The following is an 18,062-nucleotide window of genomic DNA, read 5'->3' as shown; positions in this document are numbered from 1 at the left end:
TAGCTTTATTATAGAAACAAAAGCTGTTGTATCCATGCAGTAATATTATTAAGAAATATTTTTTACTGATGAACTCTAGTTTGGTGTACAGAATAATGATTAAGGTTGGATCCGAAAACTGCGTGGCCGGAAGCGGAAGTGTGTGTGTCTGAAGTAAACGTTTTGCTTAGCTTCACGGACCAACCATCACTCTAATTCTGCAGACACCGTCGATAAACTTCACCAAACACTGTGGTGCAGCATTTTCAGCCGCCAAGATGTTTAACAGAATGACAAGTTTGTGGATGGGTGATGTAAGTAGCGTGTTTTTCTTTACTTTTGAATCGATAACGCGGGTGTGTTGAGCAGAAACTAGCAGCATGTGCTTTTAGCTCGATATTACGCAAGCACGATAAAGTAGACGTTTAAAATACTCCCTAAACAGGAAACAACAATAAACGAATGCGTGCCGACTTAAATTATATTGGAATATGTTTGAAAACAAAGCGATATGTAGTCTGAGTGTTATTTTTCTGTTCCTAATGTTTGTTCTCGAAAGGCCTCTTGTATTTGCATAAGTACTTCAGTGTCGTAATGTAAATGATAAGACGAACTACATATGTTTTATGATTTATTAAGATCACCAGCATCTTTCATCCAGCAAAATGCTTTAGTGCACAACTTTAGGTTAAGCCAACTTTATTATTAAGAGTTTTGTGGTATGTGACGCAGGTCTCTGAACTTTCTTGATCTCGGCTTCTTCCTGTAAATCATTGACACGTTACACATTCACAATGTTCTACCATATTAGAAGTATAATATATAAACATTTCCTCATTTGTTTTACAGTTAGACCCATACATGGACGAGAACTTCATTAAGCAAGCTTTCAGCACCATGGGAGAGACTGCATTTGGTGTCAAGATTATTACACATCGAGTTACTGGGTAAGGTTACATCTCTTCTCTAAATAGAGAGCAACAGTCAGCTCCAGATGTAAATTCTCCGTAAAGAATTTAAACTCAATTTTTAAACTCTAAGAACAAGATTTACTTTTAAATTTAAACATCTAAAGTTATGAACAGGGTTGCACTGATTAGGCATGGGCCAGTATAAGATTGTGATAGTATGATAACCTTGGATAAAAAAGATATATATATGTGTATATATATATATATATATATATATATATATATATATATATATATATATCATTGTTTCACTCTATTGTGATCACTGCTCTAAAATATTCTTTTTAAATGTGTGGGTTAAAAAACAACAACCTTTCCTGCCATTGAACACTATGAATTTTATTTTAAGAAACATTTTAAATATTTCGGAACACTAGCTTTTGATATGAAGGGTCCTTTTTGCTGAAGATACTGTTGCCTTAAAAAAACTAAATAAAATAGTCTCAAAAAACATGTTTAATAAAAATTTACATATTCTGTAAGAACGGTATAACAGAACATTTTGGTGTTTTAAAACCTTAACTTTTCCAAACTGTGGTAAACCTTGAAACTGGTTATCGTCCCATGCCTAGCACCGCTATAAATAAAAAATATTTTTGGCTGATAACCAAAAATCTTTCTCCAATACTGATATCGGTCAGTTAGCTAGATTAAATTAATTTGACTAAAATGGGATTGGATCCATTTAACAGTCAACTGTCCAACATTTTGAGAGGGGCACGTGCTATGCTATAAATACAATGACAATCTTCAAAGCTGATTTTTGCCATTCAATTGTTCTTTTAACAACAATACGACATATAATTAGTGTTGCCAGATGTAGCTGAGTGATTCCAGCCCAAAATCTGTCGAAAAAAATCTGAAAATCAAAAAGCGCCACCCAACAATCAGTAGACTATAGACCTATTTCTTAGAACGCAAAATTACCCATTATGCTTTGCGTGTATGCGCAAGGAGAATGCTAAGAACTTCCGGTCGGCAGCCGATGCGTATAAACAGTCACATTTTGACAGCGGTGGTTTTGTGCCAGCAATTATGTCCACACCAGTTGTTTTCCTGATCTGACATGCATCTGACATTTCGTACATATTAGGTGCAGGTCTGATATTTTATAAATATTATATTAATTGTAAGCATTTCATAGTTATGTTCTTCACTTTATTGCAGATATGCCAGTAGGCATGGGACAATAACCCTTTTCAAAGTTTGGAAAAAGCTATGTTTTGTCAGACTTTATTTAGGGCAAAAGCATCTTTACCACAAAGGGACCATCCACATCAAAAACTACTGGTCAACCCATGATTCAGCAAACATTTGAAAACCAAATCACTTTGCTAATATCCAAGCATGCTATGGACCTGAAAAGTTCAGTGGCCTACTTTTATATCCAAAGAAAAGAAAGATATCAAAAGATGACTTTTGAAGTTGTAACTAATGAAGACAGCAGAAGTCAGTGATTCATTTGAATTATTTAGCCTGACTTGTTTACTGTTCCAAAATACTTGAAATATTTCTTAAAATATATTGTGTTCAATGGGTTAAAGTTTTTAGAGCATTAATCGCAATACTGTGATTCTTTTTTTCCCAAGGTTAGCATATATTTTACCAGCCCATGCCTATATGGCAGTAGCTTTAAAGTAATCTAATATATCGTTGCATCCATCATTGTTATTAAAGGTATGGTTTTTGTTAAATCATTACTTCATCTTAATTTTTAAATAATCAATTGGTACAGATTATTGGTATAAACTGTTTCAACAATGTTTTCAACAATTTCTTTTTGTGTTGCACATCAGAAGACTATGCTGCCCTTTTTAATTGACTTTTTGTACAACCTACTGCCATGAAATGCATTGCAGTTTTGAAAAATATGAACATACAAAATGGGAATGATTAAAATAGTTGTTTTAATATAAATATTAGAAATGCAAATTTACTCATTTAAAAAATTGTTTTGGTGACTGAAGTAACACTCAGAGAATGTAAGGCTTAATTTTCAGCACTGAACATTAAGTTAATATTTTCCATTTAAAGAAACAACAAAAATATCACATCAGGGGTCCGATTTTTGTACCAAGCTTAAATGATCCAAGATGATTTTGCAGATCCTGAATCTTTTAATCTTGATAACTGATTTCTGGCTAATTTGGTTCTTCAAACAAGTTTGCGAATCATATTATAATCTATGGATGAACTGATCTGAGATCGCTGTGTGTGTTGTGAAGGACAGATCTATCAATTCTCGAAATCTTGATCAGCAATGCAACGATTAGCTGACTACATCAGCGTAATGACATCATCCGATTAATATTCAATTATAAAATTACGGAAAATTGGTAGTAAACGGTAAAATGATACGCAATAACTTTCCTTGTGAGCTGCATGCCTTACACTTTCATATGTCAAGAGTATTCAGCAATTTTATTTAGTTTTACTTTTAGAGCGGATTTTCTTTATTATAGTAGGCCTATTCAAGTTTCTTAATAAACGGCTGTTTAAATTTTTACATCAAAACAGCATTTTGATATTTTGACATTTTGCGAAGCATCAAATCACCGTCATAATAATTGTCAAAATGTGTGCATGACTGCATAATTTTTTTATACCTTTTCTTAAAAAAAGAAAAAAAATCAAGAATATTGGCCATGTCTATTATCATACACTAATTACACTAAAGATGGCTCGGTGCCTTAAAATAGTACATGTTTGTATCTAAAAAGTCCCTAAAATATTCTCTTTAATTCCCTTGTGGAGAGAACATACCCCTGACAGTTTTATTTACTTTTATTTAGGAGTGTAGATTGCACATACATTTGTAATCCACATACAAAGAACGGACCCCAGGTAATTCTCTGTTGTGTGCTTTTTTTAGGGGCTCGGCTGGATACTGTTTTGTGGAGATGGCAGACGAGGCCAGTGTTGACCGCTGTGTGCAGAGGCTTAATGGGAAGCTGGTTCCAGGATCAAATCCGGTGAGATGCCAAACTTGCTCCCAATAAATTGTATAGTTTTGGCATCTATCTTTAATTTTTTTTCTATATATATTTCAATGCATTCATGTGTATATAGATGATTTTAGGAAGAAATAACCAGCATGGCCCCCACCTGGTTTAAGACATTTCAGTTATTATTCCATATATTACTAGTGATGAGCAAGTCACAGAGCTCAATTTCTTCCCTAAGGAAGGTGGTTGGGGCTGTTTATAAAATGACTTTGTTTGAAGCTGGTGAATAAACTCTGTTAGGAACTAGCTGACGAATGGGATAAAGCAAGTTCTGATTGGTGGAGGTATGTGGAAATCATAGCTTCCTTACTCTAATAATATGACACTTTATTTGTCAGCGAATTGACTCCATACTACAGACAAGGCATCGTCTGGTTTGCTCAATAGTTGTATTTCTTTTGTTTTCAGCCCAGGAAGTTCAAGCTAAACTATGCAACATATGGGAAAAGGCCAGAGCCTGGGTAAGCACGATATCATTCAGTTGCCAACTGCTTGATCTCATTAAGTATTTTTGTAATTTAGTTCGTTTTCTCCCTCAGCCCAGAGTTCTCTGTCTTTGTTGGCGATCTCACATCAGAAGTGGATGACTACCAGCTACATCAGTTCTTTCTGAAAAAATTCCCTTCATGTAAAGGAGCTAAAGTTGTCACAGATCCTTATGGGAACTCCAGGTATGAAAAGCTTCAGCTATCACACGTGTACCGTATAACCTCACTTGGCTTTCTTTGACAGTTTGACCTACTGATGTTGACAACAGATGAGGTAGTTCAACTAGATGTGGTCTCCTTTATCTTTTATTTGATGTCTTATTTTCAGTCGATACTCTTTACCCTCCCTCTTCTAAAAAGGGCCAGACAATACATGGATGTGTTTTGCCGTTGTTGCAAATCTGCTAAAACTATTGTTTTCCCCATATAGGGTAAGCAAGAGCAACTCACAATTGAAGTGATGCTACTTCATGTTAAAAGTAAAAGAGAAGTTTCAGTTCTACCATCAAATCAATTTTTTACTTTCTGAATACATAATGAAATATGCTTATACTGCATGATGAGGCGCACAGAAAGTGAGATGATGGGTGTTGATGATGCAGTTCTTTCACTGTACAGGGGTTATGGCTTCGTCAAGTTTAGCGATGAGAACGAACAGAAGAAAGCCCTTGAGGAGTTTCAGAACGCTTCGGGTCTGGGAGGAAAACCCATCAGGATAAGCATCGCCGTCAACAAAGGGTACATTTCATCTGATTAAATAGATTCATTTGTGTTTAACCTGTTTAAGGTATCTTTTTTTGTGTACTAGCCTTTAATCCCTGGTCAGATCACGTGATTTTTATTGTCTCTTTCTTCTTGATAAACTCGACTTGTAACAAAATGTGTCAGACTACATGTTCCTTCACAATCTGTCATCTTGTGATGTCTACGATGAGCGTTATTTCCCACAGCAGTCATGAGTGTTGCTAGAACGATATTTATTATCTCAATTTTTTAAATCTTATTTGAATCTCAATAAACACTTGCAGACAACTAGTAACTACATTATTTAAGGGCATTCCTTACGACATGGATAGGATCAAACCTATGATTCCTTTTTAATATTAAGATATTTTCATTGAAATCTAAATGTATATTTTCCTGCCAGGGTTGCCTATGAAACACTTTCTCAGCCTGAACTTGCTGCAAGTAAAACAGGGAAAATGAAAGCACATAAGCAGCTGCAAAGAAAAATCAGATGCTCAGGACATAATCTTTAAAATAATTAAATATAAAAAAATTGCAAATATATAACTGAGATTTGTGATGCTTCATACAAATATAATTCACTGAAGTGTTTATTAAATCCTTATTTTCCTCAGAGCGAAACAAATCATCCACCCGTATAGTTGAGTAGTGGAGGGGCACAAATTAAAACATAATTCATATATTTTTCTTGGAAAAAATATCTTTTTGAAACAAATTTCATTTACTATGATTTTTATATATCTTTTGTTGGTCAGTTCTCTATAATTGAGATTCGAATAACATTTGAGGTGATGCGCTTCAAAACAAGTTGACTATATGCGCCAAAACATGAATTGCCATGAGATTGTGTGGGTTTGTTAAAATATAAACTAGCCTAAACAAAATTAAAGTGAAATATTCAGTTTCAGAAAAGCCAATAATAAACTGTTTTCACTATTAGTGACAAATTTGAATAAGCAAGAAATGCTTTTTCAATGTATTCGCAGCACTGAACATGTTCCCAGATTACCTCGGAAGAACAAACTCAGTTGGAAGCCTGAGAGAACTCAGACACTGCATATTTGTGTCGGTCTGTCAGATAAAATAGCTTGAAACACCTCAATGTTTTAGAAAAGGTTGTTAGAGTTTGCATAACCAATGATTGATCTTATCCACTGGTGACCCACCCATAAGTAAATATGTAGCCTAGTTTTTGATTACCTGACAAGCGCATCAACGGCAGCACCTGCTAATATAACCAAGAAATGATGTGCTCCTATCATGCCAAAATCGTGTGATCTGACCGGGGCTTTACGTTGTTTCAGCTTTTGTTCATCTTCAAACACGAAGGTAGATACTTTAATAAAATTGGAGAAATCTAATACACTTCTTAGTAACATTTTGTGATGAACGGATTTAATAGTTTTTTTCAAATTCAAAAAAAGCAATCAGCAAATAAATCGTACTTGAAAAAGTTCAAATTTGTCAGATGACATGCAAACATTAACCCAAAACTGAAAGTTCTGTCATTTAATAGCCCTTAATCCAAATTAGTTTGAGTTATTTTTTTTAACACAACAGATCACATTTTTAAGAAAATGACTTCAGTAGTATTTTATTTTTTTTTTGCTATGGAATTGAATGAGTACAGAATTTGAGCTTTCTTTAACATATCTTCTTTAGTGTTCAGCCAAATAAAGAAACCTTTGTGGGTGAGTAAAAAGTCTAAATTAAATGTTCATATAAAGGTTCTGCCTGTAGCCAAGAAATTTTTAGATTTTTATTTGTTTGGGTAATTGGGCTTTCAGTGGAGGGGAAAAAATTCTCAGATTATGCTAAAAATACAGTAATTTGTGTTCTTATGGGGTTGAAATAATGCTATACATGTAATTTAGATTTTGGAGTTAAGTAACAAAGCTGCAGTAGGTGTCTTCAGAATTTTTTTTGTTGTGCTGGTTGAAAGTCCCTTCACATTCCAATAATAATGATTCAAGTAAATAATCTAAATGTATTTTTAAATTCTGCGTAAGACGTAAGGCAAAAATGTTCATCTAATTAAAATTTGTCAGGCCGATAATTCCCATAATTCTGATATGTAGCCCAAACTAGCTGTCAACAAATGTAGATTTGTACATCTGCGCACCCATTCACGCAGATGCGCCATTTGCGCATACATGGGCCCCATGGTCACCTGCGCATGAGAGAGAGTAAACGGTAAAAACAAATGCTGAATCGACTTTTCAAAATCCTGAATCAATATTGGAGTTACTTTTGCACGCTGGAGGAAGCCATGACAGAAGTATTTCTTTTAGACAGGTAATGTTTTAAAACTATTTGAGTCATGCAAAGCTGATGTAGATTTTGTTGTTTCTATGCACAGTGTTGTTCAGCCACTGAAATCTTACAGCGAAAGATTGATGTGACTATTTTCAGTTTCATAAAGACCTTTTACAGCATCAATAATGTAGATTTTTATTTAGTTTAACCACAAAACAGAAGTTAATAGTGCTATTCCGCCTAGCCTGGTGTACTGAGGTGAAGTTGCTTTTAAATCACATTGGGTCATGTTTGAACAATGACAACTTGTGATGCGCTCCCGATATTGTTTACTATATTGCTACTTTGAATATTCAGTCTGAAATAGCATGCAAGTGTAACTTAGTAAAATGTGTAATTTCTGCATGCCGCCGGCTAACCACTAAGCATACAGTGATCGCTTTAGGACAAAGCGTGTGAAAGATTGAGACCAGCGATCCTCGCATGCATGAAGTATATTGCACATTGACAAGTTTTGCTAACTACATAACTGAACACGTGCTATATATAATACAGTTTTTCATTTAGAATTGTAGTATTATAAAGTACTATAAAGTTTTCTAACTGGCAAATGACATGATTTAGTGGGTTGTCTACTGTCGTTTTTAATGTGCGCGTTCATGATATCAGGAGGTGTGGCTTTTGATGGTAGAAGAGGGCTTGCGTTTCAAAGATATTATACTAACCGATAACTTTTAGGCAGATCACCTACTGCACCTTTAAGTCCTCATTTAAATTTAAACCTGTAAGATCCACATCAAATCTCACCTTATTCTTTCTTTCTTAATTTAGCAACAAAGCAAGCACTTACCACAACCAGAATAACACCTACAACACCAACTATCAGCAGCAGTACTATCAGCAGCCCTACAACAATTACTATCCGCAGTGGGGCTATGATCAGTACAGCGGTTACAACTACGGATATAACCCGTATGCGGCCCCTCCTCCGATGATGGGACCACCTCCACCCATGGGGATGCCCCCCATGCCCCCTGACATGCAGGGATCCACAGAGGTAATTCACAGCACTGTTTATTGTTACAGTGCCAAGTTATTACCCTTCTGGAATTAACCTTTTTATTGCTTTATCAGGCACACGATGGCACAGAGGAAGTTGAGGAGGACCCTTCTGAAGGTAATATTTTTGTATTTCCTTGTAATATTTCCTTTGATCAAGTATTCATATTTGTTGATTTTTATAAAGAGCCGATACACAAGTATATTACTCACCATCTTTTTCCCCCTGCAGACCCAAACCCACAAGTGGATGTGGAGGAATTAAATAGGCAGTACATGGAGCGTAGTGAGGAGCTCTATGATTCGCTCATGGAGTGTCACTGGCTGCCAATGGACACTGTCACATCTGACATTTCTATGATGAATGGTTCGTGACTATCTGAATCAACCACCGTCCAGGATTATTATACTACGTGAAGGAACTTGCCTTTTTTTATCATGCTCTGAGCAAGTTTCAGAGATAATTTCTTCTCCCTTTCAGCCTTTTATTTGGAGCTTCATCTCAGCAGTCAAGATGTTTTTCTTGGTGTGTCCAATATTATTATTCTTTTTTCAAAATGTAGATAGTTCCGGTTGAACTGTTCATTTTCTTTTCTTTTTTTAAAGTCCGATGGAAACAATCTGATTCAGTCCTGTTGTACTTTTTAACTAGGAGCTAGTCCTATACTTGCCTTATTAAACGCTTTCCTTTCAAATTTTGAAGCATGCATTTTGGGTACAAATGTTGTATCATCAAAATAAGCCTTTCTATCTCTTATATACACCCTACACAGTTTTTGTCTTTATGTTCAGGACATGGTCATTTTCATAGGAGATTTGGGACATGGGAGATTTTTACAAGAAAATAATAATACAGCATTGACCAAGATTTCTCTCCTTAAATTGCATATGCTTTGGGGCATAAATCATTACATGTTTCTTATTTAAGGCTGTGCTTTTCCAAACAAAAGTGAGTATTTTTGTAATAAAAACATACTGAGATTGTCAAGGATGAACTTAATAAATCAGTTTGATGTCTCGATTGTCTCAGTGTTTGGAATTATGACTGTCTGTTGCAAAAGGATTCTGATGCCATTAAAAGGGAGGGTTTGCCTTACTGTCACTGTACCTCGCGTTCTTGTTCTCTTCTCCTGCCTTGCATTACAGATGATCTCTTTTTACCTGCTTTTATTTGCAGTCACAGGAGCATCGGTCATTTCAGCTAATTCCACCTGCCTTTTATTCCCTTTTCCCCCCTATTTATAGCACGTCATTTCCTTTCATGTTTGTCAGTATGTTGTCGCTTGTGTGTCTGTGCGAAGCATTCTGTTACTCCCCTTGTATTTGTGTCCAGGACTGCCAGTGAGCGAGCGTCCCGTTGTTCAAGGTTTTTCCTTGATGCTTCCTCAGCGTTCGCCCAACTGGGTTACTTTGGTTTAGTTGCTTTCCCTGAGACCCGCTCCTTAAATAAAGACTTTGTTTTTCTGCATTTGAGTTCACCTCTTCATTGCACGTGACACTTACAAGGTCATTTGATTTCTCATGTTGTTCCAAATGTTTTTGTCTGTAGATATTCTGAAAATCTGGGATTTGAACAACATTGGAAATCGTCATCAAGGTTAGGCACAACACGAGTTATTGATGATTTTCTATTTTGTTAAATTATGAGTTTAAGATCTATTATTGTGTAATTATCAGTGTTCATACGGTTATGGAAAACCTGGAAAAGTTTTGGAAAAACAGGAAAACCCACAACATTTTGGAAAAAATATGGAAATTAGTTTAACAAATATCTGTATACTTGAATTACAGCTGCACGATATTGGAAAACTCTGACATTACCCTGTTTTATATTTCTGTGATAAACATACTGCGATGTGAATACAATTTCACCAGATGATTTAACAGGTTTATTTGGATTGATTAGGGGGGATTTTGTAGTTATTAAATTATATTCTTTCTGTGTTCTATTTAAAAAAAAAAAAAAAGAATGTTTGAAACAAGTGAAGGATGTAATGAAAATGGGAAGTAATTTTTGGGTGAAAGATCTTTTTAAAAATGCATGCAGATGATAAACTTTTACTCCATTATGATTAAACTCTATATTAAACTATAATCCCAACATTGCATATCCTGCGATGTGACTATTGCGGACTATCGTGTTTTATGATATGCAGTAATAAATTTGAACGTACATTGTTTTTTTATTTACCATGTATACGTAGACATTACATGAATCAATAGGTCATGAAAATTTACTTATACTTTATATTTAATTATGTCCAGGAAAAGTCATAGAATTTTAGTAGTAAAAATGTGTATGAACCCTGAATTATGATCTTCTAGACCAAATTTATTTTATTAAACTAGAAGAATTAACCCACAGAAAAAAATATATATAGGTACATGAAGCAAATAAAAAGCCATGAGCCTTTTTAATTTTTTTTTTTTTTGTGACTTCTGGGGTGATAACGTTATATTAAAGACACAGCAATAGCGTAAGATGCAGCAGATTGATTTTACGGCACCATGTTAAACTTTCTGACACCTTTATGGCTTTCACGGATATTTTCAAGAGTTCACAACTTCACACTTAGCTGATGATTGATAATAAAGCATTTGGCATGCTGTCCCGGGAGAGAGCCCTGACCTCGGAATATCCTCGAGGCAGTGGTGTTCTTGCTGTGAGGCAACAGTGCTAACCACTAGGCTGCCATGCCCCCCTATCGGGAGAATCGAGAGCAGTAGGGGTGGAAGGGGGGGTCTTCAAGACGAAGATGACTAGTGAAAAAACTCTGGTTATTTATAGTGAGTTAATATTCATCTGATTAGTGCAATACTGTATGTGTAGCTGATGCAGGACCAGCCGTGCACGTGGTCCTCTCGAAAGTAGTTTGTAAATAAACCGCTCAAAAATAAATTCAGGCCACAACTGAACATGAGTGGCGTTCTTCAAAATTAAACGACGGATAGGTTCATATATTTATAACCACCTCAGGGGATATTGGAGGTCGCGAGTCACTGTTATTTTGAGGGGTCGCCAATTGAAAAGTTTGGGAACCCCTGTCTACATTCAAATTTTGTGCTTAAAATCATGTTATTCTATAATTTCATTATGGTGAATGTCGGAATTTAGTCAGCATGCAATTGAGAATGAAAAGACCAGCTATTTTTTTTCCAATGTAATTGATCAAATATACGTTCATCTGATACTGACAGATTTGGCTAGATGTTCTGCTGTACTGCAGCTTTACATAAGATTCATTTGAGTTCAGCTGAGAATTCAAACACACGTTAGCTGATCTCTTTAGCATTAGTTTGTGTTTCTAATAACTCATCCTGTTTGCAATGGGTCGACAAAAGTCCCACCCCTGGTCTCCCAGGACAGTACCAACTAGGTCCAAGTCGATACCAGCCCTGATACAGGGCTCTCCAGCTCAAACAACCCAAAGCACCTCCTAAAAGCTGAGTAGGAAATTCTGGGAAATAAGCCAGCAAGCAGAGCAGCAGGAACACCCAGAGACTCAACAGCAGGACGCAGAACAGGAAGAGGATGCGCAGCGGGGCTTCTGAGGGTCCACCCAGGTTCAGGTAGGGCCCAAACACTGCCGTCTCCTCAGCCAGAAGCAGGCAGCACAAACACAGCAGGAGGGCATCTTCAGATACTTCGTAGCCTCGCCACAACATGCCAGAGCGGACGCACGTCTCCTTTGTTTCTGCTTCACGTAGGAGCAGTAAAGGTTGACCTTCTCCATTGGTCCCTGAAGCCATTTCAAGAGTGGCGCTGAGGGGCTCGTAGCAGCTCCCGGTGGCATTTTCCAGCAAGCACAGCAGCTTTCGGAAGCCCAGCCACAGTCCACCGGCCACTGCTAACCGAGACAGGTGTCGCAGGGAAAGAGTGAGCGAACGGCGTACTGAGAACGAGAGGACGAAGACAAAAGAGCCAACAAAGATGCAGGTCCAGCCCCAGCCTGAGCGCAGGAAAACCCTACAAACCAAGAGGGATTAACATATTATATTTTCAATATTGAACACAGTCTTTACCTTATATTCTATTTGCAAGCTGATATTTGTAGGCTGCGTATAGGCATCCTCATGAATAAAGTATGCATCCAGTGAACACTTTACTGGCTCAATTCTAAACAGCACACTTCATGTTCACGTGTGGTCTTGAAATGGCTGCCACAGATAGATGTATGTTAAGTCTTGTTTGTTAAATACAAAAGAAGGTATTTTGAAGAATGTTTGAAATGGGTAGCTATTGACTTCCTAAATATTTTACTATGAAGTCGATGACTAATAGTATTATATAGCCTATAGTAATTTTGAAACAACAATTTATGTCACATTATACACACTACCTGACAAAAGTCTTGTCGCCTATCCAAGTTTTAGGAACAACAAATAATAACTTGACTTCTATTTGATCATTTGGTATCATAAGTGCCTTATATGAAAGGCAAAGGCCTCTAGATTACACTTATTTTACTAAAATAAAATATGATCATGCCTTGATTTTTAATTATTTAATTAGGACAGTAAGGTCTGACTGCTTAGACAAAAGTCTTGTCACTTAACAGAAATAACGTACAGTATAGAATATAAAGTCATGGTGCAGTGGAAAAATAATTAATATTGTGTATGACTCCCATGAGCTTGAATGACTGCATTCATACATCTCTGCAGTGACTCAAATAACTTATTAATAAAGTCATCCGGAATGGCAAAGAAAGGGTTCTTGCAGGACTCCCAGAGTTCATCAAGATTCTTTGGATTCATCTTCAATGCCTTCTCCAACTTACCCCAGACATGCTCTCTAATGACTTAGCTGGCCAATCCTGGAGCACCTTGACCTTTGATGTGGAGGCTGAAGTATGAGGAGCGCTATCCTGCTGAAGAATTTGCCCTCTCCTGTGTTTTGTAATGCAATGGGCAGCACAAATGTCTTGATACCTCAGGCTGTTGATGTTGCCATCCACTCTCACATGCCTCCATACTGTATGTAACCCCAAACCATGATTTTTTCTTCATCAAACTTGACTGATTTCTGTAAGAATCTTGGGTCCATGTGGGTTCCAATAGGTCTTCTGCAGTATTTGTGATGATTGAGATGCAGTTCAACAGGTGATTCATCTGAAAAATCTACCTTCTGCCACTTTTCCAAACGATCAACTAGAAGTCAAGTTATTATTTGTTGCTCTTACAACTGGGATTGACGACAAGATTTTTGTCAGGGAGTGTACTCACATTTTTTGTCTCAAAATACACCCTTTTCGCATGGGATTTTTATTTGCTGGGGACCTTGTGAAATTAAATTCACCACGTCATCCACTGTGTAAATATACAAAATATAACATAACTTGACTAACAAGTTGCGTTACTTCACTTCCGTTCATACATTCTCTCATGCGGCCTCATGCCATAGTTAGATGTCCATTGGATGCAATCTTCAGAATCTCACTTGTAGTAGTAGGTCATTAGTGTATATTTTGCCCTCTGTTTTCAAATACTTAAGAATTCAGACATACTACTCACATACTCTTTTTCATACACTGTAAAAAGTTAAGGGTTCCATATAATCGATTTGTGTTGAGGCAACATGAAGGAATTAAGTTGACGTATTGTTCATTCATACATTTTCTTTTCAGCTTAGTCCCTTTATTAATCTGGGCAACATCCATACACACTCATACACTACAGACAATTTAGCCTACCCAATTCACCTGTACCATATGTCTTTGGACTGTGGGGGAAACCGGAGGACCCGGAGGAAACCCATGTGCAGGGAGAACATGCAAACTCCACACAGAAACGCCAACTGACCTAGCCGAGGCTCAAACCAGCGACCTTCTTGCTGTGAGGCGACAGCACTACCTACTGCGCCACTGCGTCGCCCAAGTTGACATATTAGTTTTTACAAATTTAAGTGGATTGAACATAAAACAATTAAGTTGTCCCAAGAAAAACCTCAAGAATTGTGTTGTTTCAGCTCAATTTTAATAAGTAGATTGAACAAAGTAAATGTCATTTTTAAGTGTACTTTATAGGGAAATTGAGAGTTTTATGGAGGAGTCATTCAGAAATACTACTATGTTGCATGGAGATGTGATGGTTTGATTCTGCTTTGACTTCATTTTGAATACAAATGGCAAATATTGTGTCTAAAACGCAAGTCATTCAATGCTAACATTTGTTGTGAACAAGCAATCTTGCCGGTGTGGTGTTGCTTAGTTAAAGGGCACCTAGTTTACCCTTTTTCATGATTTAATATCAATATTATGGTTCTTCTGAGTGTGTCAGTTTAGGTTCAGTTTAAAACACAATTCAGATTTTTTTATTATAATGTGTTAAATAGTGTCATGTTGGGGGCGTGTCGACAGTTCGCTGATTTATGGGTGTGTTGCTTCACATGTCGATTAGTTTTGGCTTCCCGCCAACGTGACAAGGGGCGGGGCCATGAACTCACCCGCTCTGCGTTTGCAGGCTGACAGGCAGACAGAGAAGGAGCAGGAGTGAAAGGTTCAGCAATCAGTCATACATGTACGACTCGGACACAGACCAAGCAGAGAGTACAAAATCATACGTGTCTTTGTACAGTTTTACAGCCAACTGTGTGCTAGTTTCAAGTGCCGAGCTTGTACACAGAAACGAATAACCACGCACACTGAATTAACTTTGACTGAGGCGCCGGATGCGCCGCTCGAAGCCGCGACACGGCACACCAGACACTCTATGGCGCGGCAAAAACATGAAGTGTCCCGAATCGTCGCGCCACGCATTTTTGAATTCTAAACATGAGTTTCAGCAGCGGTCCGCGGCGCCCATCCGTCGACTTGAGTGTACCCTGATAGAACCTATGTTTAGAATTCTAAAACGCATGCTAGTTAAGATCACAGGGAGCTTCTGGGATCACGAGAAATGCAAACGGCTGAAGTATAAGGTAGACTCAATGAGAAGTACACATGTTTGCAAACCTACCTAAAGATACAACCAATAATTCCGATTAGAGCGATAATGTGGAGAATATTAATCTTGTGTTGAGCCCATTGAGCCTTGCATCTAAAAATAGAGCTAGGGTGTTCCTTTTGTGATATCGCTTTGACTCATGCTGAAAATGGCGGACGTGAATTAACAAACTGAGGATATGATGACGTGGCTGTCAATCAATATTGGTGGGCGGGGGGACCGCTCTCCTACGTAAAGTTGCGGTCGGTTTGAAAACCGCTCCAATTGGTCCACCGTTTTTTATGTTGTTAAATTAAAAAAAAAGCACTGGGTGTGTTTATATCACCCCAATATGACGGTCTATACACCATACATGCACATATGTCTGTCCAAACAGCTTGAAAAGTAGATTTTTTACCATAGGTGCCCTTTAAACTGAATTTAATAGCATATTTATTCTAACAGATTTGTGTTTGTGCTGCTTACCTGTACAGAAAGTGAGTCCTCTTGGCAAAGACACTATAATGGGAAACCCACAGACTCAGGAGAGGCCCAAACAAAAGCAAGGCCGAAAGCAGCAAGTGGAAATGACGTCGAAATGATGTGTTGCCCAGAAGTCCAGCTGCCAGGTCAGTAATGACCACAAGGATCGAATTTAGAAACATTTGTATCGTTTGAGGTCAACTGCAGATAATATGGATTGTAATAGTATAAATTCCCCTGCAGTAAATACTAAATTAATATGCAATTAATGCATATACATGTGTTTAAAGAGTAAGCATGTACAGTAATCATCAAAACAGATCAGTGCAAATGTTTGCTCCAGTTGACACTGAAATCGGTTGCAGATATGCTTATAGATACAGTCACATATATTTGCATTCAATCCAGGTATAAAAAAGCTTTCCTCTTCTTGCACTCTGTGTCCTTCAGCCTTCAGGAGATTTTCATGGCCTGTGTCTCCTCTGATCTGTCTTTCCAGTAATCTGGGAGCGCTCTGCCTTCACATGCTCGTCACCAATAACTTCTGTTTACTGCTTGATTCCAAATCCTTGACAATCCTGTTTATTCCTGATTTCCATGTTCTTTGAATGTGCGGGTCACTTTCATTTCTCCAGCCGCACAACTGTCCTTACAGAGGGTCTCTGGCAGCTTTCACAGGGCCCACTCTCCACCCCCTCACAACAGAAAAAGAAATGTTGTCGCCTTCTGTGTGCTTGTGTTTGGGGGTGTCATGTTGCAATTACAGCTCTGTGTGAAACTTCTCTAACGGCAAGCTATTTCAACATTTAATCAATATAGGACACTAGTATATATTATCAAGCTACTAATATTTATTTTTTAGATATCAGTATATGTGTGCATTTGTATTAGTAAGTACAACTACTTATTCATTAGCCGCTAGTGCTAATCCTTTAGGAATAAACCTTTTAAAAGATACTAACTCTTGTTCATTATTAACTGTTATTAATATTGGATGCATGTACTTTCTAAATAGATAGTGTTATCTCTTTAATTTACTTATGTGTTAGATTGTAGAACTTATTCAGAAGATATCACTACTTTTAGATACTAGTACATATTAATTAGATATTGAAGCTATTAAATAGATACTATATTCTTTTGGTACTAGTACTATTTGACTAGTGATGTCTATTTTGATTAATGTGTACTCTAACTGGGACTAATACTTATATTGGTACAGATAGCATAGTACTTTTTTAATTACTAGAACCTATTAGATACGTATACTTACCAAATAAGATAATTGGAATTAATTCATTAGGTACTATTTATATACACTCACCGGCCACTTTAATAGGTACACTTTACTAGTACTGGGTTGGACCCCTTTTGGCTTCAGAACTGCCTTAATCCTTCGTGGCATAGATTCAACAAGGTACTGGAAATATCACTCAGAGATTTTGGTCCATATTGACATGATAGCATCACTGCAAATTTGTCAGCTACACATCCATGATGCAAACCACCACATCCCAAAGGTGCTCTATTGGATTGAGAACTGGTGACTGTGGAGCCATTTGTGTACAGTAAACTCATTGTAATGTTCAAGAAACCAGTCTGAGATGATTCACACTTAATGACATAATGCGTTATCCTGCTGGAAGTAGCCATCAGAAGAAGGGTACACTGTGGTCATAAAAGGATGGACATGGTCAGCAATAATACTCAGGTAGGCTGTAGCGTTGACACGATGCTCAATTGGTACTAATAAGCCCAAAGTGTGCCAAGAAAATATCCCCCACACCATTACACCACCACCAGCCTGAACCGTTAAGACAAGACAGGATAGATCCATGCTTTCATGTTGTTGACCCCAAATTTAGACCCTACCATCCAAATGTCGCAGCAGAATTCGAGACACTTTAGACTAGGCAATGTTTTTCCAAATTTCTATTGTCCAATTTTGGTAAGCCTGTGCAAATTGCAGACTCAGTTTACTATTCTTAGCTGACAGAAGTGGCACTCTGTGTGGTCTTCTGCTGCTGTAGCCCATCTGCCTCAAGGTTGGACGTGTTGTGTATTCAGAGATGCTCTTCCGCATACCTCAGTTGTAACAAATGGTTATTTGATTTACTGTTGCCTTTCTATCAGCTCGAATCATTCTGGCC

At 37.3% G+C, this 18,062-nt stretch overlaps 2 protein-coding genes across 2 annotated transcripts; one reads left to right on the top strand and one right to left on the bottom strand.

Moving 5' to 3' along the window:
* Positions 1–138: 138 nt before the first annotated feature.
* On the top strand, positions 139–9,524 carry trnau1apb (tRNA selenocysteine 1 associated protein 1b). The gene is made up of 9 exons (XM_056475557.1): positions 139–293; positions 829–926; positions 3,823–3,922; positions 4,364–4,416; positions 4,495–4,626; positions 5,062–5,181; positions 8,278–8,503; positions 8,581–8,623; positions 8,738–9,524. Exons 1-9 carry the CDS (start codon positions 258–260, stop codon positions 8,878–8,880), a joined length of 951 nt encoding a protein of 316 aa, XP_056331532.1. The 5' UTR covers positions 139–257; the 3' UTR covers positions 8,881–9,524.
* A 1,459-nt stretch (positions 9,525–10,983) lies between these two features.
* fitm1l (fat storage inducing transmembrane protein 1, like) lies at positions 10,984–16,625 on the bottom strand. Its single transcript, XM_056466509.1, has 2 exons — positions 15,916–16,625; positions 10,984–12,472 (listed from the first exon to the last, which is right to left on the bottom strand). The coding sequence occupies exons 1-2, from the start codon at positions 16,092–16,094 to the stop codon at positions 11,779–11,781; spliced, it is 873 nt and encodes a 290-aa protein (XP_056322484.1). The 5' UTR covers positions 16,095–16,625; the 3' UTR covers positions 10,984–11,778.
* Between the last annotated feature and the right edge of the window lie 1,437 nt (positions 16,626–18,062).

This window comes from Danio aesculapii, chromosome 2 (assembly GCF_903798145.1).
Source record: "Danio aesculapii chromosome 2, fDanAes4.1, whole genome shotgun sequence".
In the NCBI taxonomy this organism is placed as follows: Eukaryota; Metazoa; Chordata; class Actinopteri; order Cypriniformes; family Danionidae; genus Danio; species Danio aesculapii.
Note: the sequence above shows the minus strand (reverse complement) of the source record. Positions and strands in the feature narration are given on the sequence as shown.